Here is a 19547-nt window from a genome sequence, read left to right on the forward strand (position 1 = left end):
GCATAGGTGATGTTCCTTTACTTACATCAACTCATTTAATTCTCTCAGTATCAAAGTTAGAAAATCTGAAAAGCAATGGGGGGAAAATACAGTTACCGTGGCATATGAGATACACCTCAATAAAGCTGATTTTAGAAAAAACCCACAGCTTTCTGCAGAATAATGACAGACTAAGGACAGACTTACTAACAGCGATGATAGAAGCCCAAGGACAAGGGAGAATATCTTCAAAGGCTTAAGAGGAAAACTCTCAACTTGCTATGCTTTTCAAGTGAAGGAAAAATAAATCTTTTTCAGAAGATTTGAAAGGGTTTATCACTGGAAGAGCTACTAACTGATGTTATTTCAGGAAGAAAGAAATGGAACTTTGAAGGAAATAGTGAGGTGGGAGAAGGAAAAATGAACAAAAACAACAAAAATGTCAACATGGAGGTAAGCATTAGCCCCTATGTACTACAGAAAACTAAAACAGCAACAATAGGAAACAACGACTAGTACCGAGACCGCAACAACAATGTAGAAATGAGATTCTAGGCAGAAATAAAAAGATGAGAAGGATGCAAAGAGGAGATGGAAGTTGAAGAAATCTGAGGCCCTCGTGTTGTTTAAAAAGAGGGTAGAGGTACTGATTTATTTTAGATGTTAAATCAAGTGTACATGTTAACATTTTAATCCAACTTTCTAACCAGAAGAGGGAATAAATTAAAATGAAAGTTCAGTTAATCTAAGAGAAAGCAGAAAGATATTTAAAAGCCTGCAAAATACAGAATAGATAGCACAAGCCACAACAATAAAAATAAATCAAAATATATCCATGATCATAATAAATGTAAAGGGACTAAAACTGCTATGTAAAAGATAGAGACAACATTAGATTAATATTTCTCTTCCTCCCAATCTTTCCCTGTCCCCATCCTCACATCCTGTCACATACACTGCAGTTTATATTGGGCCCACCTAGCTTCATAGCATGTAAGAGGAAAAAATACTCATTACCAACAAATTGGGCTTAGCTCAGGAATGCAAGAATGATTTAACATTAGGAAAAATCTAGTGTAGTTCACCATACCAGCTGATTTATGAGAAAACCTGATTATCTCAACAGCTGCAAAATAAGCTTTTGATAAAATGCACTATCCATTATTGATAAAAATAACTCACAGCAGATGAATAATAGAAGGGGTGTTAGTATAGGCGAGGCTATGATGCAGTATCAAATCCTGCAGAGCTCGTGGCTTCCAGCAAAGGTTTGTTTCTCCCTGACATCACAGTCCAAAGTCAGGCAGGTGACTCTCCTCCAGGGTATATAGATTCTTTCCATTATATGAGGTGATATTACATTTAAGATGTGACCTGCATTGTTGTCAGGGGAAGAGACAGCATGGGAGATTTCTGGCTTGGGTGGGAGTGGTTGACTCTGGCTGTGATTGAAGGTACTATTTATCACATGTCGTATTCCATTACTCAAAACTCAGTCACGTTGCCCAGTCAACTCAAATCTGATGTGGAGCCTACATCCTTAATTTGATACTTGACCTGAATCACTATCACATTATTCACCTGAGAAGGTTTACTGGGCCTTTGTTGTTCGACACCTTTTAAAATCCATCTCTTGCTCTATGGAGGTCTAGAAGCAGTGAAATGTTCCAACCACAGAAAAGTCTGAATTTCGTTATCCTCTGTTTTTCCTTACACATTGGTCAGTTCTTTCCCAAGCTCACTTTTCACCTCTCCCCACCCCCCAAATGAAGTCAGCAATACAGAAGATACACTTTGAACATTCTGTTTTTCAGTCTTAGAGCAATAAACATTAGGCATATGCTCTTCCTTCCAAGGTATAGCAGGTGGCAGTTTAACCATCACATAAGAGGGATGATGGGTCTCCACTATTCTAACCTCTGACAGTAGTTTCTTCATCACCTGGTACCCAACTTCCAGGCTAATGGTTATTCCTATGTTTTTATTTTGGTAACATTTCCGTTCAGATTACCAGTTACTGTTATCAGTCAGATTTTTTGGGAAATTACAAAATACTGTAGGTATTTTGAGTCAGAAGTTGTTTATTGAAGGTTTTAAGCATGGAAAGGCAGGGGACTGAAGTTCAGGAAGTCCCTCTCCAGGAAATCCAGAAGTACAGGCGTCACAGGAAAGATGCTAGTCTGATCTGAGCTGTGTGCACGCAAAAGGGATGATTCCCATAAGGACGTTTGAGCACTGTGAGTAAGAACTCCCCTTTGCCACCTGCTCAGGTCTGTGCACGTGCTTTCAGCTGCGTCTAGAGGATTGTGGCTTCCACTTTCCTTCTAGTTTCCAGTCTCATACAGGTAGCTTTCATTAATGGAATCTAATCGGGATCTTACTGGTAGGAGATTCGGGGGGAATGTAATATTAAGGCTTTAGGTCCCTTTGGTAAAGGAAAGAGCTTAGAAAGGTGTAAACAGTCTTAACTGTCAACAACTAATATGTGGTACAGAAGGGAACTTGCTTAACCTTGATAGTGTGCATTTTAAGAAGATAGACACTACCCACCATTCTTAATCCTGAACTCTCTTTAAAGTCAGGAACGAAATAAGGATTCCCACTAGCATCACTGTTACTTAACATTAGACTGGCAACAGGGCAATTCAGTAGATTAAGAAAAAAATGGATAAATACAAAAAAATACAAGAAAAATCTACAAATTTAAACTAATAACACTTTTTTTATATAAACATGTTTCTAATATATCAGAGACAAAGAGTTTTGACACACTAACAGTGCCTATGGTACTGAAGGATAGCATTAATAAAAGATGAGTAAGAAAATTATGGGGAAAAAAATCACAACACTTTTTGAAAGACACAAAAGAAAACTAAATAGATAAAAACCGTTTATTGGTGAGAATAATCTATATTGTGAAAAACAACAGCTCTCCCCAGATTAATCAATATATCTAGTACAATCCCAGTCAAAATCCCCACAGAGTTTTTTTTGGGGGTGTATTTTTCTTTTTTAGAAAATAAAACTTGACAAACTGATTCTCAAATTCATATACAAGAGCCAGTTAAACTAAGCAAGAACTTTTAAAATAGTTTTTTAAGAGATGATAGAAGGATTCTCCCTAGCAAATATCAAGACATATTATAAAATGATGATAATTAATCTTATCAAGTTAGGGGAAGGTGCTAAAGCTGGGCACTTGATATCTGACCAACATTGTATTACAAATCAGTTGGAAGATAATGAAGTATTTAATGAAAAATGCTTTCCACATGGAAAAAATAATTAGATCCCTACCTCACACCACACAGAAAGATCAATTTCAGGTGGATTAAAGATCAGATGTGAAAAACAAATTCTTAAGACTCACAGAAGAAAATGTGGGAGACCATTGAGTTCCGGTAGGATTTCCTAAACAATTTTTTTAATGCACCAAGTGAAAAGGAAAACATTGATAAATCTGACTACACAAATTTAAAGTATTTATACTATAAAAGTCACTATAAACAAAGCAAAAGGATAAGCCACAGGCAAGAAGATATTAGCAATCAAAATAAGATTTTGTATCTAGAATTTATAAAGAGCCAGCAAACCAGTCCTAGGTATGTATTAGAGAAATTTTCAAATATTGCTACAATGTAAAATATAGAAAAATGTTCATCAATATCTCTTCAATTCTTGGTTATTATAAACCATTAAATGTTCATTAATTAGGATAATGGATAAATGAATTGTGGCTTATGAATTCACTGGAACACTATACAACACTTAAATGAATCACAGGTGTATATATCAGTATAGGTAATATAAAAAATGTAATACTGTATGAAAAAAAGGCAAGTTTTGGGAAGACATACAGTAAAATATTAAATAGCTTTTTTAACGTGCAGAATACTGTTAAGTATATTTTGGATATCTTTATTTACAGCTACTTATATAGTGAAAGGCTAAAAACATACATGAAGATGATAAACTCCAAATCCAGGATGGGAATTACCTTTAGTGAGAGGAAACCAAACAGGATCAAGAAGGAATACTCAGGGATCTTCCATTACAATATTTTATTTCCTAAGAATCAAACAAAAGCAAAAAGCTCTATAGTAGATACGACAAGTGCTAAAATAAATATCCCAAGTCTACATGGTGGGCATTTGGGTACGTGTAATATTATTCTCTTTTATGTATGTTGAAAATGTTTTATCATTGTTAATAAATTAAGAGATGGAGGTTAAATGACCGGATGCCTTATCATTGCCCAGAGAATCGTGGTGCCCCACCCCGACCCCTACCCTGAGGCTGAGTCTTAAGTATGTTAGGTAGAACATTATGCAGCACTCGGGCAGGTGTTTTGTATGAGCTCTGTGATTAACCATCTTGGTATTATGTTTTTTGTTTGGAAAAATGACTTCTGAGTTCCAAATGGCATACTTTGGTGCCATGATAGATTGGTGATATTGTAGTGTTACAGTTTTTCTGGTGCACGAGGTATCTTCCTTTATGCAGAAAGAGACAGGGGACCTGTAGAGCAGTTGACAGGGCTGGGTCAGAAGAGCAGTACCCAGGACTATCAAGGGATTATGACCTATTCGTCTTTCTTTCTTCCTTTCTTCCTTTCTTCCTTTCCTTCCCTTCTTTCCTTCTTTCCTTCTTTTTGCTATTTCTTAATGTTCTCTCTTTCACTTGCTCATTCTTTCTTTTTTAATTTTTTATGGAGGTATAGTCAGTTTACAATGTTTTGTCAATTTCTTGTGTACAACACAATTCTTCAGTCATACATGAATATACATATATTCATTTTCATACTATTTTTCACTGTAAGCTACTATAAGATATTGAATATATTTCCCTGTTCTATACAGCATAAACTTGTTTATCTATTTTATATGTACCAGTCAGTATCTGCAAATATTGAACTCCCAGTTTATCCCTTCCCACCCACCTCCCCCTGGCAACCACAAGCCTGTATACTATGTCTGTAAGTCTGTTTCTGTTTTATATATAAGTTAATTTGCCTTTTTCTTTTTTAGATTCTACATATGAGTGATATCATATGGTATTTTTCTTTCTCTTTCAGGCTTACTTTACTTAGAATGACATTCTCCAGGGCTATCCATGTTGCTGCAAATGGCATTGTTTTATCATTTTTTATGGCTGAGTAGTATTCCATTGTATAAATATACCACAACTTCCCATTCAGTCTTTTAATGCTGGTTTTGAGTTGCTAGAGACACTGAGAGGCATCTGACTCATCACCAGAAAATAAAATATTGCTCAGTGTTGTTCCACAGCAAGTATTATCAATTCCAAAGAATTAAAACAGAGCTCAGTTAAGTTGTATATTTCCTTGACCCTTTCTCTTCCATTCTGATTTGTGCTCATCAGAATAAATCATTGAGCCCCAAAGACCCCAGCCTTGCTCCCCACAGTTTCTCACAAGTAGAATTTTCTGGGCACAGCCTTTGCTCCGGCACATGATTACCGCTGATAAAAAGATTCCCTTTAGAGCTGGAACAATCAACAGCAGTTCTCTTCTTCTGGTCAGGTGTCCTCAGACTGGATTGTTTATAAAATTATTATTTTCCCTTTTTGTCACACTCATACAATTCAGCTTCACTGACGGTGGTCTGGTAGTAAATAGCCTTTCTTGTGATTAGAAAATGATCCCCTGACAAGATGAAACTTGAAATTGCTCTCGTTCTGAAATGAGCCGGTCTTTGCAAGATGAATTTCCACTCCCACTGCCATAACTGGTGGCAGAATCGCCAGGGCAGTTTGGTGACTGGATTGAGCTTTTCCTTGAGGAACCATGTAGCTGTACAGCTGCAGAAACACACTTTTACTCCCCCATCGTCGGTTTTCTGACAGCTTTTTCCGCAGAGCAGTTGGAAGAGCGGAGAGCCCTGTTTCTGAGAGAGAGAAGTGTTTTCACACCTGAAGTGTAATTTCACACCTTGTGTTTCTCAGCAGATAAGTGCATAAAATAACACATCAAACCGGAATAGAAAAAGATCAACATAGAAAGGAAACTGCAGGTTGTAATTTGTTTGCTATCTTACAATGCGCTTGTAGAGAACGGCAAATTACAGAGATCTGGGTTTACACTTTAAAAAGTTTGACTGGTTGTTAGGTGGGAAAGTGAGCAGTCAACACTAATCAGCTTTTAGCCTGTGTTGAACAGAATGTACAGGATGATAAAATTCAGGAAATACTGGAACATTTAGATTTTTTTTTAGGATAGGACACACACAAATTAGTGGTAAAAGATTGTAGTTTAGAGAGGGTCAAGAAATTGATAATTATTTTTTATTTTTTATTATATTTTTATTAAAATCATTTAATTTATTGTAGGAGATAATTTTATTTGTAATTATCCATTCAGCAATCTTAGCAAAATAGACTATGTTAATACTTCCTTTCTATAAATGACTTAACATGTGATGCTAGTCAGCATCTCATAGCATCCTGTTGCAGGGGTTATAAAATGAGGGGTTAGCTGCATTTTGAAAGTCTGAGAACTCGAGACCCAAAGAAAAAGAAGAGTGAGCCTCCTGGATAGTCACAAGCATTCATTACAAAATATTTAATATTTAGTAAGTGTCTTTCACATGTTAGATGCTACACCAGGCATGGGGGTACAGTGGTAAACACGGCAATCCCTCTTTCTACCATCGGGAAACTGACAGTCTTGCAGAAAAGTAAATATGCAATAGTAATACTGGGTAGTAAGTGCTGAGAGAGGCTAAAACTACATTTTGATGGAGCCTATAGACGGTCAGGGTGGGGGAAAGCAGTCAGCAAAGATTCCTGGATGGAGTGACATCCAAACCGAACAAATAAACAGAATGAATAACCACGTGGAGGTGGATATCATTGGGGACCTCAGGGCACGTATAATTTGTGAGGAAGTGCGAGGGAAAGAGGGCAGGGTGGGTTGGAGGGATGAAGGTAGTTCAGGGTAGTGGGACTGAAGTGTATAAGCACAACGGTGGTGCACAATGAAACTGGAAGATAAAAGAGTCAGGGTATGCAGTCTGTACCAAGAAATTTAGTTTTTATCCTGAGACTAGTGGGATGTATTGAAGATTTAGTCTTTCTTTGTTACTGAGAGTGACACAACCAGATCTGCATTTTACAAAGATCCCTCTGACTCTGGGATTGGGCAGTCCAGCGACTGGAGATCAGTGAGGATACAAGCAATGATGCAAGTGAGAGATGCTGGTGACCTGAGCTGATGGTGTACACTGAGGGTTCAGTGGCTTTGGGGATGGAAAGAAGTGGGTGGATTTGGAAGCTATTAAGGAGGTAGAATCCACAGAACTTGGTGACTGATTGGCTGGACTAGGGGCAAGGAAGCCAGTCCTGTCAAAAATGTAGTCCTGAGTTCTGATTTGGATACTTGAGTGGAGGACAGAGAGTTGGGGACGATTGAAGCAGCGAGTTTTTAAGCGTTGGAGACATGATGAATGTGAGATGTGTGTGGGATTCCATAGGAAGAAATGTGGTATTCACGTGGTTCTTGAGCTTGAGAGAGAAGTTAAGGCCAGAGATACAGATTGGGTAGTTGTCACTAAGTGGATGAGAGGGTCCAAGCAATATGTAGAGAGTGAGAAGAAGAGAGACTATTCAATCTAGGCATAAACAGTATTCTGATTATGAAAAGAAAAACACGTAGAACACGATGGGTATCTTTATCTTGTTACATAAATAGCAGGTGGATGAAGAACTGTGTGTCTCCACAGACACCCTTGCACACACGCCCATGCGTGTCTACACCCCTGCACATGTAGAGCTTCTAATCAAGTGAGGTACTCCAGAGTGGGCTGCACGAACCAGTGAGCATAGAAGGTAACAATCTCTTTCCTGAAGAGTTCATGTAAGATGCATTACTCCTCCAGCAAGTACCAAGCCTAAAGATGCTGTTCCATTCAGTGTGTTAAAAAGGGAAAAATTACAGCCCACGTAGATATTACAATTAAACTAGCAAAGCAGAAGACACTGATGTGTTCTCGTTTCCATTGTCTCTTCCTTAGATACGTATGGAAAGCTCTTTCTCCTCAATTCTGTGGGTCAAGAGATGTCCCGCTGCAAGACATCCATCCGGCGCAGTCAGCCCAATCCTGTCTATAAGGAGACCTTTGTTTTCCAGGTGGCCCTCTTTCAGCTCTCTGATGTCACATTGATGATTTCTGTGTATAACAGGCGTGCCATGAAGCGTAAGGAGATGATTGGCTGGATTGCTCTGGGCCAAAACAGTAGTGGAGAAGAGGAACAAGACCATTGGGAGGAAATGAAGGAGACCAAAGGGCAGCAGGTCTGCAGGTGGCACTCCTTGCTTGAATCCTAGGTTTGCCAACAGGTGTTGGTGGGCCATGCCCACCCTGGTGATGTGTGTTTTGATTCCTGATACCAACTCAGTGGGTGCTGGCAGGCTTTTTAGAGACAGGCTTTAAATAGGGATTGGATTCTACTAAACCCTGGGACATTCTGGGGATGGCGGGCACTTCTGGGTTTCTCAAAGATTTGATTTGGATTTAATTTTTAAAAAACCCTTGTACACCATTGAGTACACTTTATGGGAGTTGTTCCTGTGGTTGAGATGAATGAAGATGAGTTAATTTGTGTTAATAGGTTATTGAGTTCTGTTTCAGGTTATGGGATGATGCTTCCCTGGCCATCTCTGCTGAAAGAGTAACCTGAGATTGCAAGGAAGCTGTTAAATCTCACTGTTTGAAACCATTTGTGTGTAGGAATCAGAATTTTCTTATTATGGTGCAAAACACTCCAAAATACAGAAATGAATCTGATGCCAAGTCTCATAAAAAAAGTAACTGTCATCCATAATTTTTCACATTTTTCTCTTTATAAAAAACAAACCCTTTCATTTATTTGCCTAACAAACAAATGTTATAAACTTGCACTTATAAAGCAAATTTGTATGAATTAAATACCTTTTTTTATCTCACTTATATTCTATGGTTTCCTATGAGATTTGGTTAGGTGAACCCTTTTGAAACTAAAAGAGAATTCAAAAACCACTGTTAAATTAAAGACAACGTGTCTCCTTTTGAATATGTCAGATTTCAAACTGAAAACTTTCAAGGTTTTTAATGCTGTTTTTCTCACCTAATAAATTCTTACAGAGTGAGAAAAAAAAACCTGTTTTCAGTCATGGATCTATTAATTTTTCTGAATCTAGTGTTCTCCTTTGAGATTATACATTTTCTATATTCAATAATACATAGTCATGCATATATTTTAATTGTGCATCAGCATGTATCCCATGGCTTTTTATGCAATATATTTCATCATCAGAGCATAGTAAATTGTACTGAGTGGGTCTTTAATAAATGTTGATTTGATTGACTCTTAGAAATCAGCATATTATATACCTGTGAGTAAAGAATACTTTCGGCTTGTTAGGAATGCCACTAATTCTTCTTAGAGCATTTGCAGTGCCTGTAATTGTCATTTTTCATGGTATTTGCAGCAACATATGTTACTCACCACTTGGATTCTGGACACATGCCATTCCAAAGACTGATCATGTATGGTTATGAGCATGAAATGTTCCTTCTGACTTTTATATGTTTTTGCACTGCCTGTTTATTTTTTTTGAGATCTGAGCCCTTAATCTCAGTTACTTTAGGTTGGCTGGAGTAAAAAAAGAAAAAAAACCAAAAAGGGAAGGATTGTGTGTACATGGAACACCGAGCCCAGTGTGCAGCTCTTCTGAGCAATTGCTCAGTCACTTATTTTTAGCTTTTATGTTTCATTGTTGACTTTCTCCTGTCTGTGGGAAGAGTGATAGCTAGTGATGGATGTATACAGTTAAAAACACATAACTCCTCCTCAGCGCTACATTTTGACAGATTGTAAACGTAGGCAGTAACACTTGAAGCACATATTTATTCCTTACAATGTGTGATGGTTCTTCTGACAAGCCCAGATGAGGACACAGGATAACTTTCATGCTTTTGAAAGAAGTGATTTCATATGGAAGAATCAGAATGAGAAAAATAAATGAATATCTTCATTTCTTTTTCAGCTCCTGGGAGTTTCATATATCGTGCGGCTCAGGTCTTAGGAGTCAGTAATAAAACCATGCTCCTTTGTCACCCTCCCTTTATTTGCAAGACCTCAAAGTGCTTTTCCAACATGATATCCATTAACTGCTGAGTGGTCTTTCAGTGTGGCTGTGTCATCGGGTAGAACTGAGTGCAATTGATTAAGTAGCAGCACAAAGAATTGGCTTTTCACATCCCTTACTCTCTTTATGCGCTTGGGCTTAAAGGGAAGTAGAGCAGCCTTGTGACGCGTTCCTTTCTGCAGGAACATAAAAGCAACATTCACTTTAAAATTTACATTTGAAAAAAATCTGCATATATTGTACAGACAGGCCTGGGTTTTTCCTCCTCCTATCTTCCTGCTCTGTTTTGCTGCATCCCTTGTCTCTTGGTACTTAATAATCACCTATACTTCATTTCTGCTGCCTTGTACCCACCATTTTTAAGGTTTTCTACTGGTGGGGTGAAGAGATCCTTGTGTGTTTGATCTGCTTTCTAATAGTCACTTATGATACAGTTTACAGAAACTTTAAGGGAAGGGATGCCTGAAAAGCACTTTTCGTTTGTATAATTTTCCTCTGTTGGTGCTCCTCACCATGTAGGATGCATGTACATCTTGAATATGCAGCAACATTCACCCTTCAGCTGATCGTATAAATGTAAAATGCTAATGACAAGATACGTGAAAATATGAGGCTGGATTTTTTTTTACATTGATTTGAAATTCTGGTTCAGTAAAATCTTTCCATTTTGTGCACTTAAATTTCCTTATTTTCTTGGCAAAGTCTAGATGCAATATATTTAACATGTTTTTCACTCAAGCTTTTACATCTACATTTGCTTTTCAAAAGAGTTATGAAAGATAATTAGTTGGTTCTGCAGCAAAAAATAAGCTGCTTTTGCCTATTTTGTCTAGTTAATATCTCAGAGGGACATACGAAATTGAAGAAGCTCTGGTATTTGAGTAGTTCTTTCCATGATTTTTCCTGAAGAGAATGCTTTTAAAATAATATTGTGGAGGGTACAGGATGCACTGGGTTTGTGAAAATCTGGTTTATAACGTGCTTTCTTTCAGGGTATGAATTTACCCTGAATGGAGAAGTGCTTGTCTGACCAATCACAGTGGTGGCTCTGGTGTTCCCTGTGCCCCTTTGACCATTGTTGAATTTTTAAATGGGCCATTCACCAGGCAGCCGAGCACCTGCTCTCACTTCTCTCCTTCACTGGCTCCCAGTGTGATGCCCAGTTGTTCTGGGCCCTCTTTTTGCTGACATTGCATAACTGTGGCGGTGGGGAGGTCTTGCCTCTCTTAACAGAAAAGGAGCCTGTAATGCTTTGGGATGTACTAGACTTGGCATTCCACCTGTACGAAGTTTGAGAAAGAATCCTAGCCACGATGGCAAGGGAAAAAGAAGGCATGGTACTATATTGTTACTCACTTTAGGCACTGTTCACTCACATCTCCTTCAGTGCCAGTAACTGAGTGACATCAAACGTTGACATTCTCCAGGATGCGTGGTGGCTCCAGTGAGCCTGAAACCCAGCCTCTGCCTTTGCAACATGTAACGCTCACAGAATTTTACAAATTGTTAATACCTCTTGGTCAGTCACTGTGTTTTACATCCTGGCTGTACTGTCTTCTCTGACAACCCGAACTCTTTTCTTTTCATGTAATGCATTATTTAAGTTGAAACTCCCATCTGGTTAAGTGAAAATGCTTCCCTGATAAGCCACTGACTTGATTAAATTGATAGTCCCCTGTGGACCATGGAACTGGAGATTTCTCAAAAGCCTGCCTATCCTTTTGCAGCAGAGGGCTTAGTACATGGAAATCAGGAAAGAGAGTAGGAAAGGATTATTTGTAGATGACGTAAAACCAATGGTGGGCATAGCCTTTAATGATAAAGAAACAGGACTAAGAGCTATCTCCTTTTACACTTGAGGAAGCTGTGGCTAAAGAACAGTCCATTCTGCTTGATCCACAGTACAAGCAAATGATAGATAATCTTGAAATGGCAAAAGTGTTTTTTACTATATTAAAAATCATATGTTCCAAAGGAAAAAGCAAAGCAAAACTATAGAACAAAGTATATAGCATGGGTGTGGAAGAATTAAAGAATAAAGAAATATGCTCGATAACTTCAAACATCTACTGCATATATGCAAGAAAAGTGAACACGTATAAACCAAAAGAGATTACCCATTAAACCATTTGAGATTAATTAGCCATCATTTTTCACAACTTGTGGAATTTTGGAAAATATTTACAGCTGGGGAAATGAAATTGATCTAACACAACTCAGAGAAGTTGGCACAGGCTCTAGTCTCAGCCTGGATTTGGATGCTGCTCTGCCTAGTGTGTGGCCTTATGAGAGTCGCTTAACCAGACTGTGCCCCTGTTTATTCAGTTGGAAAATGGGAATAATACCTACCCCAACAGGTTTTTTTTTTTAATGAAATAAAAGCGTAGAGATTGGCATATAGTAACCATTCAATATTCTCTCCTCACAATTAAAAAAGAAAAATGCATTTAGATTTGTTTTTCTTTCTAGTGAAAATAAAAGTAATACTAGAGAAAAAGTAAGAACAGTTTTCAGATATTTTAATAAGGCTGAGCATATGAAGCTAGTCTGAATTTGGGGCAACCTAAATCGAGATAAGCCTGGTATGTGGAGGAAATGGAGTCTTGATAAATTCCCAATAAGGTATAATAACCAAATCTTGTCTTTTATCCATCTTGGTTCATGGACAGCATCCTTTTTTTTTTTGGCTTATATATTCATTTTATATCCTTAGAGGTAAAAATTTTTAAATGATCTAGTCAGTTATCAAAACTTACCTAACTGTTCAACTAAGAGGTAATATTTAGGGCCAATTATTTATTACTGTTTCCTTTCAGAGGTCATAATGAAAGGAATTCTATCAGGGTTGATACTAACTCCTTTTTAAAATGGCTTTGAGAGTGACTTGATGTAAGAGAAAATGTATTCAGTTGTCCTCCAGTGTTCAAACCTTAAGAGGAGAGTTTCCTGAGAACTGAGAATAGCCTTTGTGGACATCTGATCTGAGAAAGTGGTCAGCAGCAGTCCTCCTCGCGTGGTGGGGAGCCAGGTGCCATGAACCAGTCATGCGTTACTTCTGGTTTTAAACTGAGGGAGGTTCTGGGATGGGGAAGTGTGAGGTCGCGTTCCCGACGTTGCCAAATTGCCAAAGTGCTGACTCAAGTTCTAGGATGCTCAGTTCAGGAGCAACATGAAGCTGGAGAAGAATCACTTAGCTTAGGGGTTTCGGCTGGGAATAACTCAGCATATAGGGAAGTTAAAGGGGTTGAGTGGGTGTGGAGAAGGCTGAGGAGTGATTTCTAGAAACAGTTATCCAGAACATAAAGAGCTCTTACCAAGAGGATGACTAACTCCCTTTCTTCTTGACTATGTTGGCAGAGTCAGAGCTTCCACCTAAATCAAGTCAAGAGAGTTTAACTTAGATATGAAGGGGGTCTTGCATTGGTTTACAGTGTGTCAAGCACCATGCTCTTTGGGATGGCATAGAACTTAAAATCTTTTTGGAGGGCTATGACTATACTTTTAAGCACTTATTCACAATAAAAACAATGCTTATCAGTATACAGTTATCCAGTTAGTCTGCTCATGTACCATAGCAATCAAGCTCCCTGTTGTGAGTTACTGAAAAGAGGTGAAACATACTCATTTGATTTATTGGAGAAAACACCTGGGAAGCCCGGGACTTGGAGTTGGCCGTGGTCACATTGCAGGGGGAGTCACCAAGCGAGATCACAGAGTCATCAACGTTGAAAGTCTTTTAAAATAGAAATGTCTGCATGAGCTGTGGGTTCTAACTGCAGGAGAATGGCAGGGCATCCAGCAAGTCAGCCTTTATAAAGTTCCTTCTAAGCCTGATATTTTACATGTAACCTCCAAACAGGATCAACAATAACAGCCCTCCAGGCCTGCCCTCTTCCCCGTTGGACAATTTTCCACATTGGTTTTTCTCTGCATCATAGGCTTTCTCCGGCCAGCGGGGCTTTGTTTAGGTGACTTTGGGGATGCCTGCAGGCTCCAGGTAAGTTTCCTCTGGCGTGGTGCTTTGACTGTTTTTGTTTCCCTTGGGTCACAAAGCAGTATCCTAGACACCCAGACAATCATCAGCTATATTTATGGCCACTGTGGAACCTGTGAAACAGCTGGAGGCTTTACAGAAACAACTCAGAGGCAGGCATGGAGGCCGATGGAAACTCATAGAATAAAACCACGCTACCTGCTCTCCATTGCTCGCTGATGCTGCCCTTAGGTGTCTCCATGGGAGTTTTTACATCATGCCTTTGGGTGACAGTGTTACCGAGTCTATTTTGAAGATGTCGAGGAGGCTGTCTTCCCATTGGTATCACCATATTTATGCAGTATTTTTGTTTACTTCACTTTCCCCTTCAAGTATCTACTTGCTCTCTTTTATTGTTTTAGTTTATATAAAATTTATTCATTCAAACAATGTTAAGTATATTATGTCCTAGACTCTGGGCTACGGGCTGGAGAAGGACAGATGAATAAAACATCTTAAGCTCAACAATCATTTTCGTTTCTAAATATATATATACATTTTTTTTTTACTGGATTCTGCTAAGAACTCTAGGCAAACAGTAAGATCTTTTATTATCCTTTAATTGTTGGGTCTCTTCCCCCGTCCCTTCCTCCCCCCTTGAAAGGGAGTGAATTTAAGGAAAGCGAGTTACTACTCTGACTCTAGTTAAGAAATAAATACACTTGTCAGTCTATGCTTCCCTTCAAAATAAATGGGTATGTTTTTCCTCTGAAGAAAGAAATACAGCGTTCCATTGCAGTAATGTAATGAATTATAGCATGAAATAGAAGTTGGGTATTTAATATATTTTATTTATAGAATTGACTATTGAATGCCCTTTGCAAGGCAGTAAGTTAGACCCTGGAATGCTAGGCCTATACAAACAAATGTGACACAGTTCTTCTAAGCTCAGTGTTTTAGTAGTTGAAAGGCATTGCTACCTTTTACCATTTTGAAAAAGTGAGCTGGAGACAGTAGCAGCCAGATAAAGGGGTGATGGTATGAACAAAGATCCCTGCTTACTTCTCTGTTTCTTTTGATTAAAACGCGTCTTAGATACTATACACTAAACACATTTGGGGCATCTTATGAAATGGGTTAAGGTCAACAGTGGGGGTGTCCCTACCTTGGCAGGTAGGCCAATAATTGTGTCTTCTAGTCTCAAACAATTTAAAATCATGTGAATCTAACTCTCAATGCCTTCAATTTTGTAACAGGAGGCAAAAATGGGTTTTTTTTCCCAGCAGACTTAATACTTCTAATTCTTAACAGCATAAAAACTTCTCTCACATACCTACTACACATGTTTCAATCCATGTGAGTTAAATGAAGTCAGAATGTTTGGTGGCCTAAAAATTCTTACTGAAGACAGAATGTTGTCCAGTTGATGGCCCATAATAAAAAAAATTAGCATGTCTTATTTGGTAAAGACCTTGATATTTGGAAAAAGATATCAGAAGGCTGCTAATAAAAAGTCTACTTGGTGAGGAACTTGTACACTAAAATAATATTTCCATGTAAGTTTTTTCTATATTCACATTCTAAGTCTGCACGTCTCTCAAGAGTTTCTTGGTCAAGTTCTTTAGAGTTGGCACCTCCTGCAAATTTTACTAATGTTGCCACATTCCCTTGTGGACTGTGATAATGTTTATTAATTTACAGCTACCTCAAAATATAATGCAGTCTTTTATTATGCCACTATACTAATGCAGCTAGGAATTATTTTTTATTGTTATAGAACAGTCTTTTCTAGTATTTTAAATGTAGTTTTATTGAAGATTCTATTATTTTAAGTCTGTGAATAAGAAGTTAGTATTTGCTTACTTTACAGTAACTGAGAAATTTCTGTAGTATTTTTTGGAATAAGATTTGACCTCTATTTTCAGGAAAAAACATGATGGTCTTTGTGATCTATTTATTTTTAAAGAGAGAGACTTAATTTTTAAAGCAATTTCAGGTTCAAAGCAGAACAGGGCAGAAAGTGTAGAGTTCCTTTATATCCTCTTCCCCCATGCTTGTAAGACCCCCCAGACCCCCCCCCCCCGCCACTATCCCCATCCCCCACCTGCGTGGGTACATCTGTTACTATGGGTGAACTTGTATTGACACATCATTACCGCCCAAAGTCCATAGTTTACATTAAGATCCATTCTTGGTGTGTCACTACCTTAAAAGTCCTTTCATGAACCTATTCATCCCTGCCTGCTAACCCTTGGCAACCAGTGATCTTTTTACTGTCTCTGTAATTCTGCCTTTTCCAGAATGGCATATAGTTGGAATGATCCAGTGTGTGGTCTTTTCAGATTGGCTTCTTTCATTTAGTAATATGGATTTGTTTCCTCCATGGCTTTTCATGGCTTGATAGCTCATTTCTTCTTAGCGCCGAATAGTAATATACCATTGTCTGGACGTACCAGTTTGTTTATCCTCTTTTTGCTTCTATTTGCAGTTCTAATTGCTACGTTACATTTTGTTAATGTACCTGATCTCAAGGAACATAGTTGGATTGATTTCTGTGATTCATCAAATAAAATGTAGCACCTTGCAGTCTGGAATCAGTTTGACCTATGTGATACTGAGCTGATTTTACATTTGGAGACAAGAAACAAAATCACATACTTTTATCATTTATGTTAACATATCTAAGCCTTGTCTCCCCTCCACTGGAATCTAAGCAGAGAAAGTTCCGAAGGCTGTGAGGATGCGATTACCAAATCTAGCAACTCTGTGGTGTTTTCTGTTGTTGAGCAATGATTTAAATATACATTGACAAAAGGTGCTAATTCCATTATTACTAATTCATGACAGAAAACCACCTTCTGTTACTAGTTTATATGGCTTTGCATTTACCACTGCTGCCAAGAGAAAGGAAGCTTTGTCATTGCGCCCTGTCATAGTCAGTTGTACAAATTAGCCAAAAGGGGTATGTATGCAAGCATCCAGACCGTACAGGAGGTCTGAAATCTGAACGGAAGGATGACCCATGATAATGCGGAGGCTGACTGAGCACGTAGCGGATGTTAGGGTGATAAAACTGATAATCACCTGGATGAATGGGGAGGCCTGACTGATGACTGATATCTGGTAAACATTTGACACTATTTATACGTGTACTGACTGCCCTTTGCTTTGTAGCTGCAAGAAGTGGGCATTATTGCAGAGACGAAGGTGTGGCTGTAGAAAGGATATTGGATTAGATTAAAATTAATGAGTTCTGTGTTCTGGTACCGAGTCTTCCCCTAAAGAGCTCTAAAGTGAATCGCAGGTCTTAGGTCTCTAAGTCTTCGTCTTTGCATCTGTCAGATGGGAACAGTAATACTCAATTTACTTATTGTCACCAGGTTGTTATAAGAATAAGAGTCATTCATTCCTTCATTAATATAACAAACACTCTGAATCCCCACTGTGTACCAGGACCATAGGCCTGACAGAGTAATAGATGAAAAAACACCTTGCAGAGTTAAGAGTTTTTGACAATTATTAGATATTATTTTTATTTTTATTTTATTCTTTATATCAATATATGAAAGTAATTGACACTTAATATCTCTGCCAATCATTGAACTATATTCATAGAATGTTAGATTTTGACTGAAAGTTGAAGTTGGAATGATCTTTAGCCATTCTGCCTCTGAGAAGATAAAGTATTAGGTTTTGATTCTTTTGCTCAGGCATCCTGACCACAGAATATATTACAAATATCTGTCTTTTCAGTAGGCTTCCCAGTCTTTGAGTTGAACAGATCTTTCTTTTTAGAACATTTTACTTCAAGGACAAAAAAAGCATTAAATTGAATAGCATTTTTCCCCACAAAATGGGATTTGAATACAGTATTTAGAAAGATGCTTCTTCCACTAAAAATTCCTTCAGTCTACATTATCATTTTTTTTGAAGAATCAATCTTTTCCATCTCTCCTTTCTCAAATGACTGCCCTCATCCACATAATCATTTTTTCCTAAATAGCATTTATTATCTCCTAGAAAAAAAGTAAAGATTAAAACAAGTATTTTTAAGGCACACTCAAGATTTCATAGCAATATTTTGTATTCACAGTGCAAGATCAATCTGAGTCTCAATTTTTTGTTTTTTTGGTCTTCATATGGCATCCAAAACAGTTGTTCAAATTCACACATTCATGTTTTACCATATGCATACTGTGTGCAACTCTCTTGTTTTAAAATATTTTATTGGTTTTCCTTTTTATCTCAACTTTCGATGGGTGTCCTTGAAGAACTTGCATGGAAAAAAATATATAAATGTGAATGATTCATTCATTTTGAACATAAGTAACTATTTTGGGAAGATCTTACCCTGCATGGAGCACACTGTTCTCAGCAGGCTTTGTGTTTCTGCTCTAGTCACAGCTGGATGCTGGGGCGGTGTTAATGTTGGAACCCTGTACCTTTACTCTCTCATGTTTACTTTAACGAGCTACTTATTTGTGCTAGACTGTCCTGAGGCTTTGGCGGTTGTGAATGCTGGTCAGTAGTTTCATGGATTTCTGTTGTGGAGACAGTTTAGTATGATGTGGTCTAATATAAAAGCTAGTCTTCATGTAGATTCCCAAGTCACTAGCAGGCATTCCTGGGCCAATTCTATGTGCAAGGTCAGGCTCGTGAGTGTAAGGTGGGAGCTGCCCAGACCGCTGCCCCTGCCGCATGGGCCCTTTCAGACCCAGCTGCTGTCATCTTACTTTCTCCTCCAGACTTCCCGGCAGAGAATCAATCTCTAGGTGGTTCAGAGAAAAACGAAAAGTGTCTTTCCCTCCAAAGGGTTGGACTCCCATGTTAGAAACTTCTGAAAATCTTCGGAACATTCCATACAGGTGTCCTTGTGTTTCTCACAGCCTGACATACTGACTTACGGCACCTCGCATTTAAGAAGCACGAATGTATCTCTAGCTGTGAGCAGAACAAACAGCTATAGACTGTGATGACCTACCCCATTTCTAAAATTACTAAATTCTATCAGTCAATGGTGTATAGTAAAAGGTTTGGAATTTTTTTTTAACTTAAACTGAAAAACTGGAATACCTTTCTACTTTTTGTAATGTTCACGATTTCATAACAATGACTTTAATGTATTACTCTTGTGCTCTGTCTTGTGTTTTAACTGGGCAAGTCAGTGAAACATTCAACACCGATACTCAATTCAGTATTAGTATTCTTGTATTAGAAACACCCTTTGAAAATATCTTAGAAAATGTAAAATTATTTACCAGTGATAAAGAATAAGTTTGTGATTGGAACAATTATACTGTTTTTCTTGTACGAATAATGCGCAAGACAGATGTTCAGTCTCACAGTGATGTTGGAAGCATATTTTATGCAGCCTAAAAACTATTTCTGTATTAGATATTTAAATGCATGAGGATAAACTCTAATTGCTTTTTGTTTAAAACAGAAACA

General features: G+C 38.0%; 1 protein-coding gene across 5 annotated transcripts in view; it reads left to right on the forward strand.

Annotated features, from left to right (window-relative positions):
• The window catches only part of SYT16 (synaptotagmin 16), a 217838-nt gene that overhangs the window by 195684 nt on the left and 2607 nt on the right, over positions 1 to 19547 (forward strand). For 2 of the 5 annotated variants that reach the window (XM_072963177.1, XM_072963174.1), the window contains exon 7: positions 8010 to 8991. The exons of 1 other annotated variant lie outside the window; for it this stretch is intronic. In XM_072963177.1, coding sequence (XP_072819278.1) covers positions 8010 to 8323 — 314 coding nt within the window. In that variant the 3' untranslated portion in view covers positions 8324 to 8991. Of the gene's footprint in view, positions 1 to 8009; positions 8992 to 14064; positions 14264 to 19547 lie in introns of those variants that run through there. 2 more of the 5 variants (XM_006216561.4, XM_072963175.1) reach the window with 2 other exon arrangements.

The sequence above is a fragment of the Vicugna pacos genome, chromosome 6, assembly GCF_048564905.1.
Source record: "Vicugna pacos chromosome 6, VicPac4, whole genome shotgun sequence".
Taxonomy (NCBI): Eukaryota; Metazoa; Chordata; class Mammalia; order Artiodactyla; family Camelidae; genus Vicugna; species Vicugna pacos.